The following is a 22098-nucleotide window of genomic DNA, read 5'->3' as shown; positions in this document are numbered from 1 at the left end:
TGGACCTGAAAAAAAAAATGGTTTAGTCAAACCAAATTTTGCACATTAGCTTTATAAATTATAAGCCTCATAAATGTATGTAACTTTTATATCTAGCTTTGTTTGAACCTGGGTGGGCTGAGAACTTATCAACCTCCCCTCATATATAGATTCTGTCTACTTATTACGTTGTTGTTCCATAAGAAAAGAAAGCAAAAATTACAAATCAATGTGATACAGCCACCTCAGCAGCTTTTAATAAAGATAGGTCCTCGCTGTATGCTAATGCGAAAATTTCCATGTTCCTGAAAGTGAAACTCACTTTTCTTGAACTCATTATCCAGTGGATTCCAATGGTGAGTTCAGTCGTGCAATTTTGGGTTAAGAAATTTAGGGACATATTGTAGTAACAACTGAGCTGTTTCCATTTAGTTGTATTTTTTTTTCTTGGTATTTTCAGTTCTCCATTACACACACGCTGTATCAATATATATTTTTCCGTGATTTAAATATAGTCTTAGGTGGTACCAGTGACGACGACGACGGCAGAAAAAGGACAAGGTTGGCGAGCGCCCCCATCCCAGTGGTAACGCCCGACCCCTGGCTGCTCCTCAGACATATTGTAATGTAGGTCAAGTAATATAAACTATCCTTAAAATAAAATTGCTGACCCCAAAAATTCCCCTCCGTCTGCCCCCCCCCCCCCTCAATGACTTCGTCGCTGGATAATTTACTTAAAACATTACTCTGGATATTCATACGTCGTATTTTCTCAAATGTGTACTTTTGCTTCTTCTTCTTTATATGTACAAGGGATGACCGGAAAAAGGTTACAAAGCTTTTTATGGTTTATCGTGAGACATAACTGGAAGATCATCACACCTGATGATACAGTGCACTCGTCCCCACTAGTCCTCGATGTAATCCTTTTGTTTAAGTACTTGTCACAACGGTAGGTGAAATTTTTCCATGCCGGTTGCACAGAAATCCGCGTCAAGTTCTCTGTGAGGTAGCGGTTTTCACACTATCACATGTCAGATAATGGTGGCCAGCCATGTTCCGCTTTAGAGTAGGAAAAAAGTAAGTCACTTGGGACTAGGTCAGGGCTGTAGGGGGTGCTGTAGTAGTTCCCCGCGTAAATACCGAATATACTCATCAGTTTTTTGTGTGCTGAGTGGTCTTATTATCATCCAGAAGAACCACCACGGCAGACGAGACCATGACGTTGTCGTCTGATGGCATCCCGTAACTTCAGAAGTGTCCTGCAATACCTTTCAGCATTCATGGTTTATCTCTATTCCAAATAATCCAAACAATAAGTGATACGTCCCAGAATATAGAAAATTTTTCTGAAGGAAACAACCACTTCGAATTTTTTTCTTCCGTGGAGAAGATCCATGCTTCCATAATTTAGATGCTTATTTTCTTGATGAGATGAGCAGATGCAATATCATTCCGTCACTAGTCACCAAGAAAAGTGTTCCTCTCCGCAGCTTAACGCTGTAAGATATTCAGCGATGTCGCTCTTCTGGTTCTCTGATAATACCCGTGCCACCTATTTCGCCATATTCATATACCTAAGGACATTAAGCACAATGTTCTGCACAACACAATATGGCAGTCCCAACTCAGCTGATATTGAGCGTAATGTTCTGTTAACACGAATACAATCATCCACATGAGCAAAGTTCACGTAAATGGTTGAGGTACTGGATCTACCGCTGTGTCCAGGATTATCGTTAACAGTACTAGTTCGTCCTTCTTTAAGGCGCGACATCACTTCATTACGTGTTGCTTTGAAATTGAGCCCTCCCCATACACATGGGCGTCTCTGACGGGGGGGCGTCCCCCCAATATTTTGAAATACGAAATATTCAATATTTTATTTAAATTTAATTTATTTAGGTACTCACTAGCGGTTAGATCATTTATTTTGATGCCCCCCCCCCAAATTTTACATGCCAGAGACGCCAATGCCCATACACCTGAACAATCTGCCTATTAGTGTCAGCAGGTGTAGTGTTATTGGCCCATAGGAACCACACCACTGACCTCACTTCTGTTGTTAATCAATTTTCCAGACAAGTCACCATTTTAAATATGTGCTTCTCTGATATACATTGTCAGAACCCGAAGTCCTCATACCTTCAACTAAACAAATACGGTATGTTATTAATGCACAAATATTTTTGTTAAGTTGCAATGAATAACGCAAAGCTATGTACTCTGTAAACTTCTTCCCGATCATTTCACGTATATATATATATATATATATATATATATATATATATATATATATATATATATATATATATATATATATATATATATATATATATATATACATACAGGGTTTGTCCGGGAAGTAATAGGACTGATTTTATTCCGCCATGACTGTACTTCGGAGCGTGCGCGCACCGATTGGATTCGGTAGAGGGCGTTCCTAGCTAACGAACGAGCGGCTGGTCGGTTGTCTCCGAGCACACGGAGAGTCAGGACAGGCTTTTTCGCGCGACGTGTTTCTGTGAGTGGTGCAAGCCGAAAATGCAGCGTTCGTTAGAGCAGAGGTACGCGATTAAATTCTGTGTTAAACTCGGTAAATCTGCGACAGAGACGTTTGATATGATCTAGCAGGCTTACCCAGATGACGCTTTAGCAAGAAGTGGTGTGTTTCGGTGGCAAAAGGCCTTTTCGGAGGGCCGGGAAGAGGTCGCCGATGAAGACCGTGCTGGAAGACCTTCGACTTCGACAAACACCGACAATGTGACTCGTGTGCGCGAAGTTTTGAACTCATACCGTCGACTAAGTATTCGTTTAATTGACCAGATGTTAAATTTACCAAAAACTGTGGTTCATGAAATTGTGACGGAGCATTTGAGCATGCGCAAGGTGTGCGCGAAGATTGTCCCAAAAGTGCTCACTGACGACCAGAAATTGCGGCGAGTGGAATTGTGCCAAGAAAATTTGAACATGTGTGAAAGTGACCCCCAATTTTTGAATAACGTAATCACAGGTGAAGAATCATGGATCTTTGAGTATGATCCCGAGACAAAGAGGCAATCTTCCGAGTGGCACACGCCGGCGTCTCCTCGCCCAAAAAAGGGAAGAATGAGCAAATCCAAAGTGAAAACGATGCTCATTGTCTTTTTTTGACATCAAAGGCATCGCCCACCATGAATTTGTTCCTCCTGGACAAACCGTCAACGCCATGTTTTACGTGGAAGTGCTCAAGAGACTCAAACGAAGGGTCAATCGGGTCCGACCAGACATCGGAGCCGACTGGAAGCTGCACCACGACAACGTCCCGGCTCACACCGCCTTTTTTGTGAACAGCTACCTGACCAAGGCCGGCATTCCAACGCTTCCGCAGCCGCCCTATAGCCCAGATGTGCCCCCCGGACTTCTTTTTGTTTCCTCGCCTGAAACGCCCGATGAAAGGCAATCATTTTGAGACGACAGAGGGGACCCAAGCAGCTTGCACCGCGGTTTTCAAGGCTATTCCGGAGAATGACTTCCGTGACGCCTTCAATGCTTGGAAATCGCGCTGGCAGCGCTGCATCGATGCAGAAGGAGCCTATTTTGAAAGTTTTTAAAGAATTGTAACGATTGGCTCAATATTTTTTTTTAAATCGACTCAGTCCTATTACTTTCCGGACAAACCCTGTATATAATTAATTCAAGTATTTTAAAAATGTATTGCAGTGACTTATTAATTTATTTATTTTAGCTGGGATATATCTTTCTGGCAAAGATAAATAGTTTGTCATTTTCGAGAGTAGAGTGGGATTGCATTACAGTAGAATAGACAGATGTTCCCAACAATAGATAATGTTCCCAACCCTTAAGATGTTAGGTTCACTTTCATTTACACTCGATGCTAAAACAACATTAAACTCCAAACGTTGAAGATAAAGAGCAAACCAACACTTTCGAAAAGTGTAGTACTTCTTACTTGCTTTGTATTATTATTATTTTAAACATATTGAAAATTTGAGAACGAGTAAAAAAAAGAACTTCGAAGAAAATAAGATTGAATGCCCCCTTTATTAGTGACTCCAGAAGACAATATTTTAAAAGGAATTCGCAGTTATTTGATTTTTGCTGTCCGCTCGTCTTCTGTCGCAATAGCAACTTCGGAGCAATAAGAGACAGCAGTGGCGTAGGGAAGGGGGGGGCCCGGAGGGGCCGGCCCCCCCCCCAAAGAGGTCCGACAATGTACTTTGGTACTTTGATGTTTGTAATTTTTTATATATTTTTATGTTTATATATTTTTTTGTTTGTAATTTTTCTATATGTACCTATAACAGCACTTGGGCCCCCCCCCAAACACACATCCTGGCTACGCTACTGAGAGACAGAGAAAAAAATACTTCGAATTTGAAATTCTCATCATCTCAAACCCATCACAAAATTCCACGTTTTGTTTCAGTGTATCCAACCATATTCTATAGACCTATATTGTTGTAAATTACACGATCGAAAAAAAAAAAGGATATAATGAATTTCAAAAATTTTGTTGGGATGAGGTAGGTAGCAGTTACAAAACATTTATCTCAGTTTAATTTATAGTACATCTATTGGTGATGGAGTTAAAATTTCACCTTGAGCAAGCTCACAAATGAAATAGATATTACCACATTTTGGTTCCACTTCTGTTAACTTCAGGGACCATTGCTTTTCAAGTTTGGGTGAAAATTGGTTCCGGCTGTACTACCTGAGTGATGACGTTGGGTTTGGATCAGATAATCCAGAATTATCACTACTGTTATTAACTGCGGTAAGAAGGAACATAAGAACGTTGTTTCATAAATGATTGTATTATTTCTGATCAGTTAGAGCAGCGTTTCCCAACCGGTGTGCCGCGGCACACTGGTGTGCCGTGAATGGGTCGCTGGTGTGCCGCGAGGAATCGAAACAAAATTATTAATTTTATAGCAATCAAGTTGCAAAACGTAGGGAAAATGTATATTTGTATTTCACATTATTTTGAACCTGTACTATGAATCTACAATTTTAAGTTTCATACCGTCTTACTGTTCTATACATTTGTAAAGTTCAAAAAAGTATTTGTTATCATTGTTATGACCATTATTGCTTCTTTATTATTGCAGAGTATTTCGTAACTTGAAAATTTGAAATATCATTCAACCCTTTCGATAAGTTACCTACATTTGTGTTTTAAAATAAAAGAGATTTGTTTGTTCGTTGGTTATTTAGTGATCTTCTTTCTTCGTAAAAGGTTGGATACCGGTTTAAAAAAGAAAGCGTATTTTTAAAAACCTGAGTCCAATATTTCATTGCAATTGTTTTCTATTTTTAAATTAGAATGAAAAATGAGCATAATGATTTACCACGGGGAAAAAGGATTTCTTCTCTGTGAGGAGCTCAATAATCACAGACAGAATACTTCTGTGTTTTATATTTACAAATAATAATATCTATAAGTGTGCCGCGAGAATCCAAGTAACACCCGTAGTGTGCCGTAAGTTGAAAAAGGTTGGGAAACGCTGAGTTAGAGTACTGTCTTCGCTATCGAAAAAAAGAAAAAAATACTAAAATTAAATTACGTTCTGTATAAGACAGCTATACTTAAATTCTCCATTTTTATTGCGGAGTCAAATTAGTATATGAAATACATATTTGCTAGTGATTGTATTACTCGTAAGTGTTAAAACGCATAGAATATTTTTAAAAGCCGGAAAAAGCGGAAACAAGTTTACTTTTAACAGTTGTTGATAACCTTTAAAGAAAAAGCTTGTTTGACGTTATCAATGGTAAATACTTGTTAGTCTTGTTGCGTTTCAGCAGTTAATAAGGTAGGAAAAAGGAGTACTGAATCGTGGTTGCAGGTGAGTTGCTTGTTTCAATATAAAAAAAAGGTATATTCAAAACTATTTATAATAAACGTCTGTTAGTATTTTTCTTTCAATTGAGAAGACATTTTATGACTATGAAAAGATAGAAGGTATTCGTTCATAAATATGTATCGATATTTTTAATATACCGGTACTTAAACGTATGCCAGCATAATTTTCTATATGTAAAAAAAAAAAAAAAAAAAAAAAGGATATTTATTAGGTTTTGTTTGTTTGTTTGTTTGTTTCCTCTAAATACCAGGTCTCTCCAAAATACAAAAATTAAGAACGTACATAGTCCTAGAGGATAGAAATAGTTTTAACACAGTGTATACAATTACATAGCTGGAAAGAATTGCGAATGAAAGTAATTTAATTGAATTATTTATTTACCAAGCTTCCAGATACAGCCCCGAGGCGAATTTGCAATAGAAGCACAAAGGTAATAGCAATAGAGTGCTGATTAATTCGGTCAGGACATATATTTAAAAGTGCCTTTTCGGCATTCACCTGATGAAAGTGAATAAACCCACAATTAGTATGGTTAGCCAACCGAATTCAAATTCAGGATTTCCCGCTTGCGAAGCAAAAACTGTAACTATTAGCCCACTCTCTCATAATCGGTTAGTTAATATTTTTCAAGCGTTTGGTCGTTTTGTTTTTTTCAATCATTGTCATTGTTTTTTTTTACATGTAATACATACGTTGAACGCACTTCAGGAAAAAAGCTCGCAATTATAGTGAACCATCTATACTTACTAGCTTATATTGTAGATATTTCATTTAAAAATAATTTTAGTGTAATTTACCGTAGGTGGTAGACAATATATACGTACTACACTTGTGTTAATTGTTCTATATGCTTTTTATACCATATACAAAGCAGGTATTTTGCTGAAGTACAATGTTTGAGGTTTATGACAATAATATCTCCAAGTCATACTAACGACGACTATGTTAAAATCCATTTTAATCATTTAGTTGTAGCATGTGTTCATTCCCCGTGTGTAGGACAACAAATAGTTATTAGCTCTTATCTCCTTACAAAAGAATTATTTCCTCTTTCAGTTTTTCAGTTTTGTCTGGAAACCTAAGTGTGCAACTAACTTTATGCAGTCATTTTTATTATACATAGTATTATATTATCTATGCAGGCGGTTTTATTATTGAGAACTTTGCATATCAATATAGGATCAGAAATTGTAGATTATTATTATTATTTTAAGCTTTAAAATTTAATTATAGATTTTCTATCATATTACATAGTATTTGTATCTCACCTATAATAATAATAATAATAATAATAATAATAATAATAATAATAATAATAATAATAATAATAAAGTATGTGTGTTTCTTCTTTGGTTATATCTGATAATGCCTTGTCTGTAATGCAACCCACATTTGTTATGCGGACTTAGCAAATATCAGAGGATAAATATCCGAGGAATGGAATGAATGGTTGCGGAAACCTTCTTCCTCTCTTTTATCCAGGTTTCCGAAATAAGATCCTGCAATTGTCATAAAGTAAAATTCAGTGTCATTGTTTATTCTATAGACAAAACCAGTGCTTTGTTTCTGGGGGGAAAAGATATTGATACTTCATGAATGTGTTATCACAACACATCGTCCCACGTACCTCGTCGTCTCCAGATCGCTGCTTGGTTTTGGTATCAACCACAGAACGACGACATCGGAACAACCATGATTTCAAATATTTTCTTCTGTTAAACTGTAAGAACTGATCTATACCTTACTACCCTGATAAACACCAACCAAGAATTTGTCCACATAAGCAAAGATGACCTAGACAAAATTACTGGAAGATTCATCTGAGAAAATCCCCTTTCAAATTCGCTGGAAGATATTGCAATTGTCGCCAAAATGTGTTTTAGAGAAAATAAGTCTAGTATTTTATTTTCTTGAAGATGCTCACGAAAATAGCTTCTCTTTCATTGAAGCCAAATGTTAGTGGCTACGAATCAGAACATCAAAATCTAAACAGAAATTAGCGTTTGCATCTATTGATCATACTACCTTTATATATATATATATATATATATATATATATATATATATATATATATATATATATATATACTATTGTTCTATCCTTCGAAAAGATTTAAATTGAAAAATTAATAAACGCAAAAATGGCTAGAAAAATAGTATTTTTAAACTTTAGAAAAAGTATCGGTACTGCATACCGTTGCATATTGCCAGAAAAATTCACTGGGTAAAACAAAGTTGTATAGAAATATTACTGGTTTCAACGTGTCTCTTAAATTTTAATTATCAAAAGTAGTACCAAAATCTGTAGCTCTTTTACACATTCGGAATTTGATATTATATATTATTTATTCAATATACATGCTTTACATGTATAGGCTAGTTAGTTTTTTTTAAACTTAGTTTATTTCCGTTACACCATTCTTGTATATTTTCAAGCTCTTGTTTAAAAATACCCCTGTCAATCAATATGTTCAGATCATCCACAAATAGAAGACAGTGAGAGCTCTCATGGTGTATATATATATATCATGTATCAATAATGGTCCTCATATTCGATGACTGTGTGACTATATATAGGTAAGATGCTATTTGTGGTAACAGTAGTAGAAAAATGCAAATTCTGGAGTACGTTTGTTAAACTGAAAAATAATTAATTAAATAAATTAATTAATAGAGACTAAAACATTGCAGACTAATATATCAAAGGTTTCTTAGAAATCTGTATCCAAAAGTAGTTGTTGCCCCATTTTCTAATTTCATTAACTATGAAATCAGTTCGAATCGCTAAATTCTTATCGCTCCAAACTAAGGGAAGAGAGATTGCCTAATCATCAGTTTGTAGCGTTAAAACTTTAATTTTTATTAGTGTGACTTCCTTCAAGAGCCGCCGTTGTTTTACGTGTTTCAGTGTACCTATATAAATTATATTTCGGCAAGTAATGATAATATGAATATTGATGTAAAATATTGTGCATTCTTCGAATTAGGTATTTTAGGAATTAGATATATTAATGCCATCTTGTATTTGTGTGGAAAGATTTATATTTAACTGGAAAAACATTTAATATAATAAAATTTAAATATACAGTATTCAATAGTAATTGCTCGAGATACTGCCCAGGGATAACTATTGTTATCCCCTACCTGAATATTAGCAATACTTTGCAGTTTAAAACATAAAACAAATATTTACAAAAAAAAAAAAATGTTTTCCATTTATCTATGTGAAAGTTTAGAAGTTCAGCTGATGTAAGTTTACGGGTGTTAAATGTACGTGTTTTCACTATCGGATGAATCAAAATGCAGTTTGTACACGTATATGATAGGATAATTTGTATCCGATAACTTTGTGAGATAACTGAATAACATCAAACGACACATTTTCACATGTTTGCGATAAATGTTGTTGATTTATTCGAAGTAAGGTCAGTTGGAGAACAGAAACATGTAGAATAATGTATTTACGAATAAATAGGGACGGTGGAGAGACCGTAAATGTTATATGCTGAGATTGAAAAGGAGCTTGCCAATTGTGTTAAGATTTGCTTTCGTGGGTTTTCTTGCGGTTTTCCCATCTTTTTCTACTGTATCATTCCACCTATTCTGTCATCGACATTTGCGTGCATTTTCCATCTATCTGCTTTAGTTAACAAGATAACTGCGGAGCATGTAACTAAATATTTCATGTTATGGTAATTTAATTTGTAAAATTCGCCTAGATTAAACAAAAAGTCTATTCGCGTAGAGCGAGATTACTTATTTTTCGTATCCATGTTTGTTTTTGGATTTTGAAGTCAAGAGGCGCCTTTCTCTTGTATATGAGATAGTTCTTATTGTGATCATAGATATTCTGCCATTATTAGCAGTTCACTTGCCACAAACTGAGAACCTTCCATGCACCATGTTCTTCAGCTGCTTCTTCATTTTCACGTATGAGTGTTCTGTTTTAATACCGTCCATCAACTGTAGCATCTATCTCCCCTTCCTATTTTTCTTGCCACCATACTTTCTAGCGTGTGACTTTCATGATAACGTTCTTCTCAGCCAATGTCCCAACTAGTTTTTCTTCCTCTTTTCAAATACGTTTAAATTTGTTCTTCCCTATTCTTAATAAGCTTTCCTTATTAGTTTTCAGTTCGATATCCTGCTAATACTCTCCATTCTTCTCCACATCCGCATTTCGAAGTTAGTCTTTTTTTCGATTGCTTTTGCGTAATCTCGACTAGTGGTCAGCAAATGCAAGACCAAAACCAAGACCCGGGTGGTCTTGATCTTGCACATCCAGTCTTGGTCTTGCACTGGAACCCTTGGTCTTGGTCTTGGTCTTGCACACTCAGTTTTGGTCTTGGTTTTGCTGCAAGAGTCTTGCAAGTCTTGCTTTTAAGAAATTTTATGCTTTACGTAGGTAAATTTTACTCTGGATAAATTCTACAATGCGCCAACAGTAACGAATATACACTGTATGTTTCTAAATGTAATATAGTTTACCTTCGTGTATGATGATGGTGCACAACATAGGCGATAATCTTTTTTTTTTTTTTTTTTCAATGGGTCCCCACGCTTCACTACTTATAAGATAAATTACAACGTTTTGTAATCTTTTTATATTTTTTTAACATATTCAATACTCCACTGGTTCCCAAAGTGGCGAGGTTACCCCTGAGACGCATGAAAGAAAATCAAGACGGCACAGATTACTAAAATACCATGATTGCTAAATTATTTTTACACTCTGAAAGCGTCATTGAACAAACTTCCAATTAAATATTGATATTTTGTTTTACTGATTCCAATATGTACTCTATGGAACAGAAACATGGACATTACGCAAAAGCGATTGAAAAAATATTGGAGGCTTTCGAAAAAAGGAGAAAATTAGCTGGGTTAAACGGAAAACGAATGAGAAGGTGTTAGAAATAGTAGCAGCAGGAGAGAAAAGAAGAATTTTACATGCAGTTAAGAGGAGTAAAAGAACTGGTTGGGACATTGGCTGAGGAGGATCTTTATAATGAGGGACGTGCGAGAGGGTACGGTGGAAGAAAAGAGAGGGAGGGGGCAAAGGAGACTGTAGTTGAAGGAAGGTATTAAAACAGAAAATTGCTACGTGAAGACGAAGAGACTAAATGAGGACCACCGTACATCGAAGCTTCTGAGTTGCAACAAATAACCAGCCAAAAAAGAGAGAGAAAAATTAAAATAATAACGATTATAATCAAACCTCTTAATATTTTGGAATACTTTGAGTGAAAACTGAAAACTACTCAATTGTCCATGTCTTTTTGTGTAAATTCAATTTATACAAATACCTATATTAGAAATATAAAAACACAGCATCAAACTCCAGGTTATTTGAAATAACTGTACAAAATCACTCTCACTTGTGAATATGGATTATTTATTGTTGTATAGTGTTACATCGCTCAATTCTCGTGTATCATATACCTGAGGAGGCTAAAAGTTATATTGGTAAAAAAAATATTCAACTTATAAGCACCCGCCCATGAAATCACTTGGTCACATACACTCAGTTGTTGTCAGTCATGAAAATGTTATTTCAATATTCATTTTTTGAGCATATATTAAAAATTTCTAATGGATGCTTGATCCTTGGAGCCAAGGCCATACTCATGTAGTCGGCACCTATGGTGTACGGTATTACCGATGTTCAATACTATATTTCTCTTTAGTTTTGGAAGAAGAACAGCACTAATATATTTTGAAATGATGTAGTATCTAGTTTTACGTACCACGATTATGCACCGAAGCTACGAGAATGGTGATATGAGGAATGATGAAATGAAGAAAGTAGGAGGAAACGGGAAAATGCCGAGAGAACCTACGCACACGGTCTCTGTCCACCAAAAAAGCTCACATGGTGCAAGCTGGGATCGAACCAGAGACCCTAGCACCAGAGGTGAACGCTCTACTACTGAGCCGGTACTTGTGCAAGACTCTTGCGCAAGAGTCTTGGTCTTGCAGGTATGGTCTTGGTTTTGGACCTCTTGGTCTTGGTCTTGCATGTAAGACTCTTTCAAAAACTGCAAGACCAAGACCAAGAGGTCTTGCTTTTATTTCACGTTCCTATTCCTATTCTTGCTTTTATTTCACGTTCGCTTTTGAAGTCCTCACTAATAATATTATCCAGGTATCGAAAACTAGTAATTTGTTCTCCTTTCTCTCCTTCTATCTATATTTGACACCAAACATTTCGTTCCGGTCAAAATTGCTTTTGTTTTCCCAACTTTTATATTTTATTCAAAATGATTCACTGCTTTTCCTCAAGTTTCCTAACATCTTATTAATTTTCTTTTAAGATTCCGCAACAAACACAATATCATTACCTACCGTATACACTTAACCACTCTTTCTCATAGCCTCTTCTTCACTATCTGTTCTAAGCAGATATTAAATAATGTTAGCAAGATACAGTATCACTGTCAAACTTCTTTTCTGGATGTATTTTCCTCGGTCATTTCTTCCCGTATTCTAACACTTGTTGGTTCTTATATGTTTCTTATTAGTCTTCGATTCTCAGATTCCAACGCAATCTTTTTCAGAACTCTCATCAACAATTCTCACTTCATCGTTGTAGCAGTCAAAGATTCTGTGTAACTGTACATTTTCTAGTAATATATTAAATACAAAATGTATTTAATGAAAGCGTATTTAATGAAACTGTACAGTATTGTCACAATTTTACCTTATTGTACACGGCAGTAATAATAATAATAATAATAACAATAATAATAATAATAATAATAATAATAATAATAATAATAATAATAATAATATTTCCTTACCTTAAGAGCCTTTTCTTTTTATTTAAAGAATGTTTAGATCACAAGCTTCATTTAGGGGGGCAGGAGGGGGCAATTTCCCCCCCAAGAGTTTGAGGAATACATATACTTTAATAGATTTTCTAATAATATACTAGTACAAAATGTGAAAGTCTTTATGTCGGTGGTGCTCGTGACCCCCCTCAAGCAAAGTCTGAAATGACGCCCCTGGTTTAGATTCGGAGATTTTCTGTTGTGGTATGAAAGTTCCAGTGAGAAGTTATACAATTATAAATGGCGGGGAGTTTTAAATTAAAGATATACATTCACTTGTTCTGAACAAAATTGTGCGTGTCATTCCAACATGTACAAATTGTGGCCGAGTGTGTAACGTTATCCTCATTACGTTACAATTGCTTTGGAGGGAGAGGTTTATTATTATTATTATTCGTATTTCTTGGCATAGTTTGTGTAATCCCTAGCCCGTTTGAGAAATCATTTTTCTCGATAATTCTAAATCTAGGGAATAAAAAAGAATAGTCTTCATGGACTCTTTGAATTACAGAAGAAACTTTTAGAATGTTTCCAGAAATTGAACCTCAAGTCTACCAAGTGAGCACTGTACGTGAAATACCGGTAGTAAATAATTTAGAAGTGGAAAGTAAGTTTACAAACTTAGTGTATGTTATTATGGTTTGCGTGCTATTTGCGTAAGTAAACATACAATATTAAACATTTGCTCTGAATCAGTACGATTCATTCGAAACAGGATATGGTATTCCGCATTTTTTTCGAATGTAATTCACTCATCCGTATCACCCAGTCGTTAGTACGAAACCGAATCATGAAAGCTGCCACGTATAAACATAAGGAATATAAAACATTTAAATGATTCATAAATACTTGGAAGGAATATCACATAATAATATAAATAGTCTACCCGAAGTCAGCCTACGATGTTGGGCTACTTGTCACAAGAACCTAGGACTACGTTGTGAGTGGTTTAGTTCTTCAGTCAGCTTAGAGCAGTTCACACTGAGGTTAGGCTGAAATATCTGCTTAACAGACTTAAGTGTGCTCTCAAACTAAGTGAACGTAGGTTTACTTCATTCAGTGCCTTCAGTTGGAACTAGAAGTCGTCGTTGAAAGTTGCAGAGAATTTACGAGGATATCCACGAACTATGGCGCAATACATTGGGTGAGTTACATTCTTCTCAGATTATGAAACTGCGAGAAATATGTCGAACTTTAATATTTTTTTTTTCTTTCCATTTGTTAATTTTCAATGTTCATGAAGTATGTCAAGTTAAAACTGAATGTGCAAAAAAAAGTAAGACTAAATTTAGACCCACGTTTACTTTGAGGAATATTTGTTCCATTTTTTGTTTCACTAGATAAGTGTTAATTTCATTGCAATGGTTCTGAAAAGTAACTTTATCCTAAGAAAAGAAAATGTCGGTTTGTTATTACGGACATGCCGTCAATTTAAGTGGCTTTAATGAAATTTAACTGACTTAATGAAACTTCCAGAGTAATGTAATCAGAAACAACTAAAACGTACACATAAATCATTAAAAGATCGTACTTCATTTGATTTTTTATTTTTCATATAACTCATTATCCAGAGGTCTCCACATCATAATATTTCACAAGCTTGGTTGGTTTGAGTTTAGCGTCCATTTCAGTGCCGACATTATATGAGACGTGTACTTACAGCTTAATATGGAATCCAAATCACATGAGCAGCCGTAGGGAATCAAATCCGGGTCCCTCGCGCCGAAGACGCCTACGCTAACCATATAACCACGACAGAGTTCATTTCCAAGCTTTTATAATAGGTTAAAGTCTACCACCGTGCTCAATTGATTCAGCCGGATGAGTTTGGTTAAATTCTTATGATATATAGTGCCCTTCTCATTGATTTTTCAGGAAAATATAAAACTTTGAACAAGGCCTACAGGCTTAAAACTATATATTTACCACTGTGTTACAGTTTTAGCATTGTAACAATTCAGTCATTAGACGCATAGGGTAGAAGGGGGAAATTGGAAGGTATGTTTTTTTTTAAACCTTTTTTCCCCTCACAGGTTATAGGTGTTCATCTAGTTTTTAAGAACTGGTTTATATTGAGGTTCTTCTGCACCTACTACCGTGCTCGTGGGTTTTCTCGGGGTTCTCCCGTTTCCTCCCACTTTCTTCATTCCACCATTTCATTCATTCCTCATAATTACCGTCTCCTTTAGCCTAACCGACATAACCGTGGGACGTAAAACTGAAAAATTTCATTTCACCTTTTCTGCACCTACTGTGGTAGTGGTAAGCTTTTGGCATCTTTTGATGCTGCAACATTTTTATTGTTGTTGGTCTGACTTTCACCCAATTACGGCCAAGGGGGTAATTGGGTGAAGGAGTAATTGGGTATAAATGAAGAAAACTCAAGCTTTCATTTGATGTATATAACTTGTATTCCACTTAAAAACTAATAGTTTTATGTAGCCTAAAAAAATATATACCTTTGTTTACGCAAAATAAGGAGTAACTTATTTCTAAATCTCAAAGATATTTGAATGCCTTTTCAAGCCGTCCAGTTATTGTTTATAGCATAATATATTGTCTTGTGAACTTAATCCAAAATGTATTGCATACGAAAAAAATATAAGCGGTCAAAACTTTGGCCGATTTTTTTTTTTTTTTTTTTTAACAAGAAAACAGGCCCTGATATTCAAACAAACATAGGAGAAGGTAAGAAAATAAATAACTATAACTACTACTAAATAACTATAAACTATTACTATAGAACATGTGATGGAACTCCGGATTGATAAACAGGTCCTATTTACAGCATCAGTACTATTGGCATACGCAAAGGCCACTGGAGGCCTAAGTTGAATAAAGTAGCTTAATAAGCACAATGCACTATGAAACAAAAGTGTACACCACAAAAGACAAAGATAACACAGCATTTAAATGAGTTCTAACCAAAAAAAAAAATGTTCACTTAAGGCATTCCACCCATTTACCCCCACATCATGCGCCTAATTACCCCTTGGGGTAATTGGGAGGTACACATTTTAACAAAATTTTCACTGCCTCACAGTGAGGATTCAAGATTGCTGCTCTTCACGGCACCATCCTTATGATGTTTTTAAGCAGCAGTAAAAAATCAGGATCAAAACATTAACAGATGCGCGATTTATTGTGACAAACCAAAACACCCCAAACCTGAAACTCGGTTTCAAATATGTCATTTCTCAATCAAATCAGTTTTTTCTTTCTTTCTTGATCATTATTACCCCCTTTCAGAATTCATCAAAGCTTTTTTTCTGATCAACATCTACCCACCCAACATTTGGGTGTAATTAAATTCCATAAAAATATACTGATATGCAAAATACCCCACCCCTCCACCAATTTCTCCTTCTACCCTACATCATACAGGTATAAGACAAATCATAATACCGAAATTGCAAGTAGGTAATGTTTTTAAAACGTAGTGCCTCGTTCATTTTCAATTATTTTCAAAGAAGTTCTAAGACAAACAATAAGTTTTCAAATATAATCATACACAGAGCTTCAACATAGTTAAATTCTTTTACAGTCATGAATAAATTGATTTTCTACACTAACTGAATTTCATGCTGATACGATTTTGAAAACTTATGCTTTAACAGATATATGGCTATAGCATGGCAGTAGTCACAAGACAAGGCGGAAAAAAGATTTCATTCTCGATAAGAAAATTTAGGGATTAAGATTAGGAATTTAATTTCTGGGCTATCGGTAGCCATGGACATGAGGGATACGTCCGTCGGCGATCACGCTGCCGGATAAGTGGGGAGGAAAATGGAATGGGAAAGGAAGGAAGCGACCTGGAACCATTATATGAGGTAACCACCCCAGCATTTACCTGGTGTGAATGAGGAAAAGTCAGCAAAATCTCACTTAAGATGGCTGGTATGAAAAAGCTGTAACACTATTACTACCGAGTGTCCCCACTGGGAGATAAGAAAATTTCATCGCTTTTCATTACATATAGTTCATCCCTATATTCATGACAATCATATTTCAGATCTCTTGCTGGTTTTATTTTGGGACTCGTTCACTCTGACATGTAGCTAACGCGCATAGCCCGCATTCTGCGTCTGATCCTTATTTCTCCCACTCGTCCTCGGATTCTGAGTACTGCCCTCGGATAAAAATTCGGACAGTCGTTTGGATCCCACGCTGAGCGATAGATTTCATTTCATGTGAAAAAGAGGCTTCAGTCTCCAAATAAACAATTACTTCTTCGACGTTTAACGTTTTACAGTTACGCCCTTCGCTTGGTTGATTGAATTTGGGTTTTAGCGTTCCCTTTTAGCAGTGAGACTATATGAGACGTGGACCTACAGCTTAAAGTGTGCTCCGAACCACATGAACTCTCTCCGGGAAGCTAACCCGGGTCTGCCGCGCCGAAAGTTGTGCCCTATACTAAAAAAATTATGAGAAATGATTTCTAATGAGATAAACAGTAATGTAATGACAAACATCACACTTTACCAAGGTGATATTGCAATACACTTTTAGTACTTTCTAATTTAGTGTTAAGATCATGCGACAAAGCGGACAAACACCGTGTATGACAAGTTTTCTCATAGTTTTCCCGTGTCCTCTCACTTTCTTCCACCATTCCGTTCATCATTATCATCATCACAGTCTTCCTTAGCCTCGGAGCATAATTGTGGACGTCAATTTTTAAAAAAGGAAAGAAAACCTCAGTGTAAATTTCTATATTCTTGTTAAAAGAATATAAACACACCTCAATAGTGTCTAATGTATTACTACCGACTTGTCCAGATCAATAACGCACTTAAGTACAAATGATCACTTTTATTTCTATACCTCTTATTGGTATACACTTCTTACAGAAACTATCCCAACATTATTCACTGGATAAACCATCGCTATTCCCATAACTAATATGTATTAAGTAATCTCAAATCATATATCCATTAGTTACTTCGTAATCTAGCGATTCTCTTTCATTATCTACAATACACATACTATTTACCTAACAACACTACATAACAGCATGTGTACAATTTCATGTAACTTCCTGTCCATACTACATCCCAACACTCAGTTATTGACAAAGTGACGGCGGTTGAGAACGGATATCATGAGGTGCCCATCTCTACTCCAGTGTCTCGTTAACCAGAGGGAAAATGAATGTTAATTTAGCACTTGAGGTAAACTAATGTGAGTTTCTTCTTTTTTACGAATCATAAATTGGATGTCTGGTACTGGAATCGCTAATATTTTGTTTCCTTTCTTCTAGATCTGCTGTGGAGAATTTAGGATTCAGCGTTATGCTGGATCCTATCCCAGACATGAGAGCTGTGACCATTCATGTGGATGGCATGACATGCCAGTCATGCGTTAGACACATTGAGGCTACAGTTATTGAGAAACCTGGAGTTATCAGTATTAAGGTACGTAAGTTATCAACATTTCATCAATTTTTCATAGTCTAAATATGTCAAGTGGTTATATGATTAGAGTTCCCGACTTTATTTTGAAAGTTCTTGGTTCAGTCCACGCTGATGATTCATGTGTTTTGGACTCATTATTGAACAGTAGATTCACTCTCAAATACCGTCGGTACTTGAAAGAGATGTTTTACTACAAGGTACATTGTTAATAAGCGTGCATATGTAAAGTTGTGGAAATATTCAAACTCATTTAATATATTGAGTAGTAGCAATTTTCTTATAACAAAGAGATGAAAGAAGGAAAAATTTAATAATATTCATTAAAGTCATAAACTAAAATTTGGGGTGCACTATACACAAGATTCTTTGGTCATAGATCTACAAAGTAGAATGGAACGAATAGAATTCGTGTGGGTATTCTTATAGTGCAGAAAGTTTTGGTACAAATTACAGGTCTTATCTTAGGATTTGCTGAAACCGTTTTATTTTTAAAATCTTGGAAACAATTCATTTGCTTCGTGCTTTTTTGCATGTGTAGTGAAACCTCCATTAACGGACATTTCTCAATAACGGGTACCCCCATAATACGGACAGTTTTTTGCGCCCAACGAAATTTATATGTATTACTGTAGGACGGATTCCTTTGTTTCATAAACACGGACAGTCTTAAATTGTCCACTCTGTAGACGTGGCAATGATCATGGAGCTAGAAAGATGGAACAAACGCAACTCGCAAGCTTTTGCACAACTGAACACAAACTAAAGCGAGCCTAATTGCTGAACCATTCGTAGCTTTTGAGATCTAGCATGAAACACACCAAAACATCTAATTTTCTTCGGGTTACGACCATCGTCACGCGCGTGCTCTCTTCGCATTTTTACCATGTACTAACTTTTTTCTCCATGTAATGTCATATATATATATATATATATATATATATATATATATATATATATATATATATATATATATATATAGTTTTTTTTTTTGTTTGCAATAGTATTCAGCACAAAACTTATGAACCCCCCACTTTATGCCATTCCAAATTACAGCTCCCTTTAAAAGTGTAATTTTCTGTACTTTTTCTAGTGATTTCATGTATTGGTTTGCACCCTGCATATTTATTTAGAAGCAAGAGTATATGTTCTCCGTGTACCTTAGTCTCTCATCTAAACGTTCGTTTTTGTTTGAAGTTCGTCTGATACGTACGTCCTGAGCAACTTTAATTTTCGTAAACGCTTGCAAATGCAAAAAATGGCACTCCACCGACAACAAAGATGGCTACCATTCAGGAACACTTGTACATACGATAACGTGAATGATGTTATTGACCTTCTTATACACAAGATTCATCACACTCCAATTTCTATAGTTTTCGGAGATGGTTGAGCAACCATTTATTTGAACCGGAAGTTATACGAATCAACCATTTCCAATCTCAATGTTCATCGCTATTGAACAGAAACGCTAATAGATAGCGGCACGGAAAGCGTTTTTTAAATAGATTCAGCATCTCAAGAATACGTACCACTCCTACCTGCAACGTGCTAGCGAAAGCGGAAGGGGTTGAAATTTACTAATACTTCCAGTTTCAATATTGATTTCACTGGTTCCAATAGCAGTTTCTCTTTCAACTGGTTCAGCTACAGTGGCGGATCTAAGTCGGGGCCGGGGGGCTAGCCCCCAGTTTTTGAGCGACAAAAATAATTTAAGCTATTTATATATTTTTGAAAGTTTATAGTAAACTTGATATACTTGTCATATCCTGGGTTCTGACCGGTCGCAACCAGTTTTTACCTTCTAGATCCACCTCTGGTTCAGCATCCCAAGGATAAGTTCCAAATCTTTCGTTAATTCTCTATTTAAATCAAATGTGGTAAAAATAAGCCGTTTCCGGTTTTAACATTAATCGTCATAGAACAAAACTGGTAATAGGTAGCAACAAACGGATTTCAGCAATCGATTCAGAATCTCGAAAGAACATACCGTCAACGCCTGTAACACTATGAGAACAGGAAATGGTTGGAATTCACAATTACTTCCTATTTAAATACTTATTTCTATATTGCAGAGACCACCTTTGACTTCATAGAAAGTGTCCAAGTTTTAACCAAATGACCAACTTCAGAATAATGATTGTATGCCATATTATATGTAAATGATTCCACTGATTTTCGATCAATTCATGTATATGCCAGCCTTCAGGGTTCATTGTAATACCCATGCTCCGAAGGTTAAATGTTTTTGATCAGTGCTGTTAAAATTCGAATAATTCATTATTCATGTGTTCGAATAATATATTCTTCGAATGTTAGTAATTCGAATAATTGTTAAAATATTAGAAACTAATATTCTAATATCGTAAATATGCAGACAGTAGCAAAGCATAAGAATAATTCCAGTAAACTGATTTGAGTTCGTCTAGAAATTGAAATTTTTCAGTACTACTACTTTCTTCTTCTATTACTTTATTATTATTATTATTATTATTATTATTATTATTATTATTATTATTATTATTATTATTATTATTATTATTATTATTATTATTATTATTATTATTATATTCACACTGCGTCTTGAGAACAATTGGGGAGCTACTTTAAATACAAAAGAACCGACAAGAAATTCATCAATATAACAAGTGCAAGTTATATGAGTCAGCCATTTTGGGGAGTACCTGGAAATTGGTTCCGACATCTTCATTTACCAGTCATCTCTTTTAGCGTTCTTCATTGGTCATTAAATTCTCGATTGAAGAATGGACTACCATTATTCGTACAATTTTTGCATGTTTTCCATATAATATTGACTTTCGGGTTGACTCCTCATTAAATTTTACATATTGATCAGTGTAAGAAGACTTTTACAATATAACGCATCCAATTCCAATATCTTACTTTCATGAACCTCTGAAGCGCTTCAGCCCATAATCTGAATTTAAGGCCGTTCTTTCGTCCTGTATTGCTGATTCTCGTGGTCTTAGTCCACTATTTCTTAATCGAAAAACTTTCCAATTGTGTCAACGATTCTGGGTAAACACTGAACTCTGGGACACATTGCACATTGAAAACGTTATCGCTAACCATCTAGCTATGCGGAATCCACGTAAACGTTTTAAAAATTACGTACGAATTTACACAGTTTGCTTGTTTTATTGAAAGGAGTTTATTGTTTTCGTTCCACGGATGTTAAGATCAGTTCACCTTGCCAGTATATCTTATCTCATTTTGTTTCTCTAAATTAATGTTCCAGGTCAGTTTGGAAGAGAAGAAGGCGGATATCCAGTATGATCCACATCTCACTTCTCCTGAAAAACTTCGAGACCACATTGATGACATGGGATTCATAGCATTATTAACCTCGTCAAAGCATGTGAAGATCAACATTTTGGGTATGACATGCCAGTCGTGTGTGCGAAACATTGAAGGTAACATAGGCAAAAAACCAGGTGTCATAAACATCAAAGTAGTGCTTGAAGAAAATGCGGGTTATATTGACTATGATCCTTCAATTACAAATCCATCCGACTTACGTGAAGCTATTGATGATATGGGCTTTGAAGCGTCGCTTGATTCATCTTCCGAGTGTGTACTTCATATTGAAGGTTTGTCCAATGAAGATGCAGCAAAAAATGTTGAGAATACAATTAGTCAGGAACCAGGAGTGAACAGTGTTAAAGTGAAACTGAACGAGAAGAAAGGCATTGTGCAGTATGATTCCAGTAGGACAAAACCTAATAAAATCGCCGAATGTGTAACAAACCTAGGTTACAATGTAACTGTGAAACAGACTGAAGCCAGCGGAGACCACGAGAGCCCTAACAGTGAAGGTGACAAATTTAGTTAGTTATAGTTTTTACATCTAACTTTTAAGTACTTTATTTCATTATTATTAAAAAATATTTTCTTTCGAGTATTTCCAAAGAGTTGTACTAGTATTGTTATATAGAAAATCACAACATTAAAAAGAAGTCTTAATTTTAAATATTCGCTATATCTCAA

At 35.6% G+C, this 22098-nt stretch overlaps 1 protein-coding gene across 14 annotated transcripts in view; it reads left to right on the top strand.

Moving 5' to 3' along the window:
* ATP7 (copper-transporting ATPase 1) overlaps window positions 1-22098 on the top strand; it is a 361543-nt gene that overhangs the window by 220301 nt on the left and 119144 nt on the right. For 13 of the 14 annotated variants that reach the window (XR_014127060.1, XR_014127059.1, XM_081728114.1 and 10 more), the window contains 2 exons: window positions 17940-18093; window positions 21350-21926. Coding sequence is in view for 12 of the 14 variants with exons in the window: in XM_081728114.1 (XP_081584240.1) it covers window positions 17940-18093; window positions 21350-21926 (731 nt within the window). In the remaining 2 variants the exon portion in view is untranslated. Of the gene's footprint in view, window positions 1-13788; window positions 13821-17939; window positions 18094-21349; window positions 21927-22098 lie in introns of those variants that run through there. The other variant, XM_081728119.1, reaches the window with a different exon arrangement.

The sequence above is a fragment of the Thermobia domestica genome, chromosome 10 (genome assembly GCF_964235325.1).
Source record: "Thermobia domestica chromosome 10, izTheDome1.hap1.1, whole genome shotgun sequence".
NCBI lineage: Eukaryota > Metazoa > Arthropoda > Insecta > Zygentoma > Lepismatidae > Thermobia > Thermobia domestica.
The sequence above is the reverse complement of the archived record's forward strand: the minus strand, read 5'-3'. Positions and strand labels throughout refer to the sequence as shown.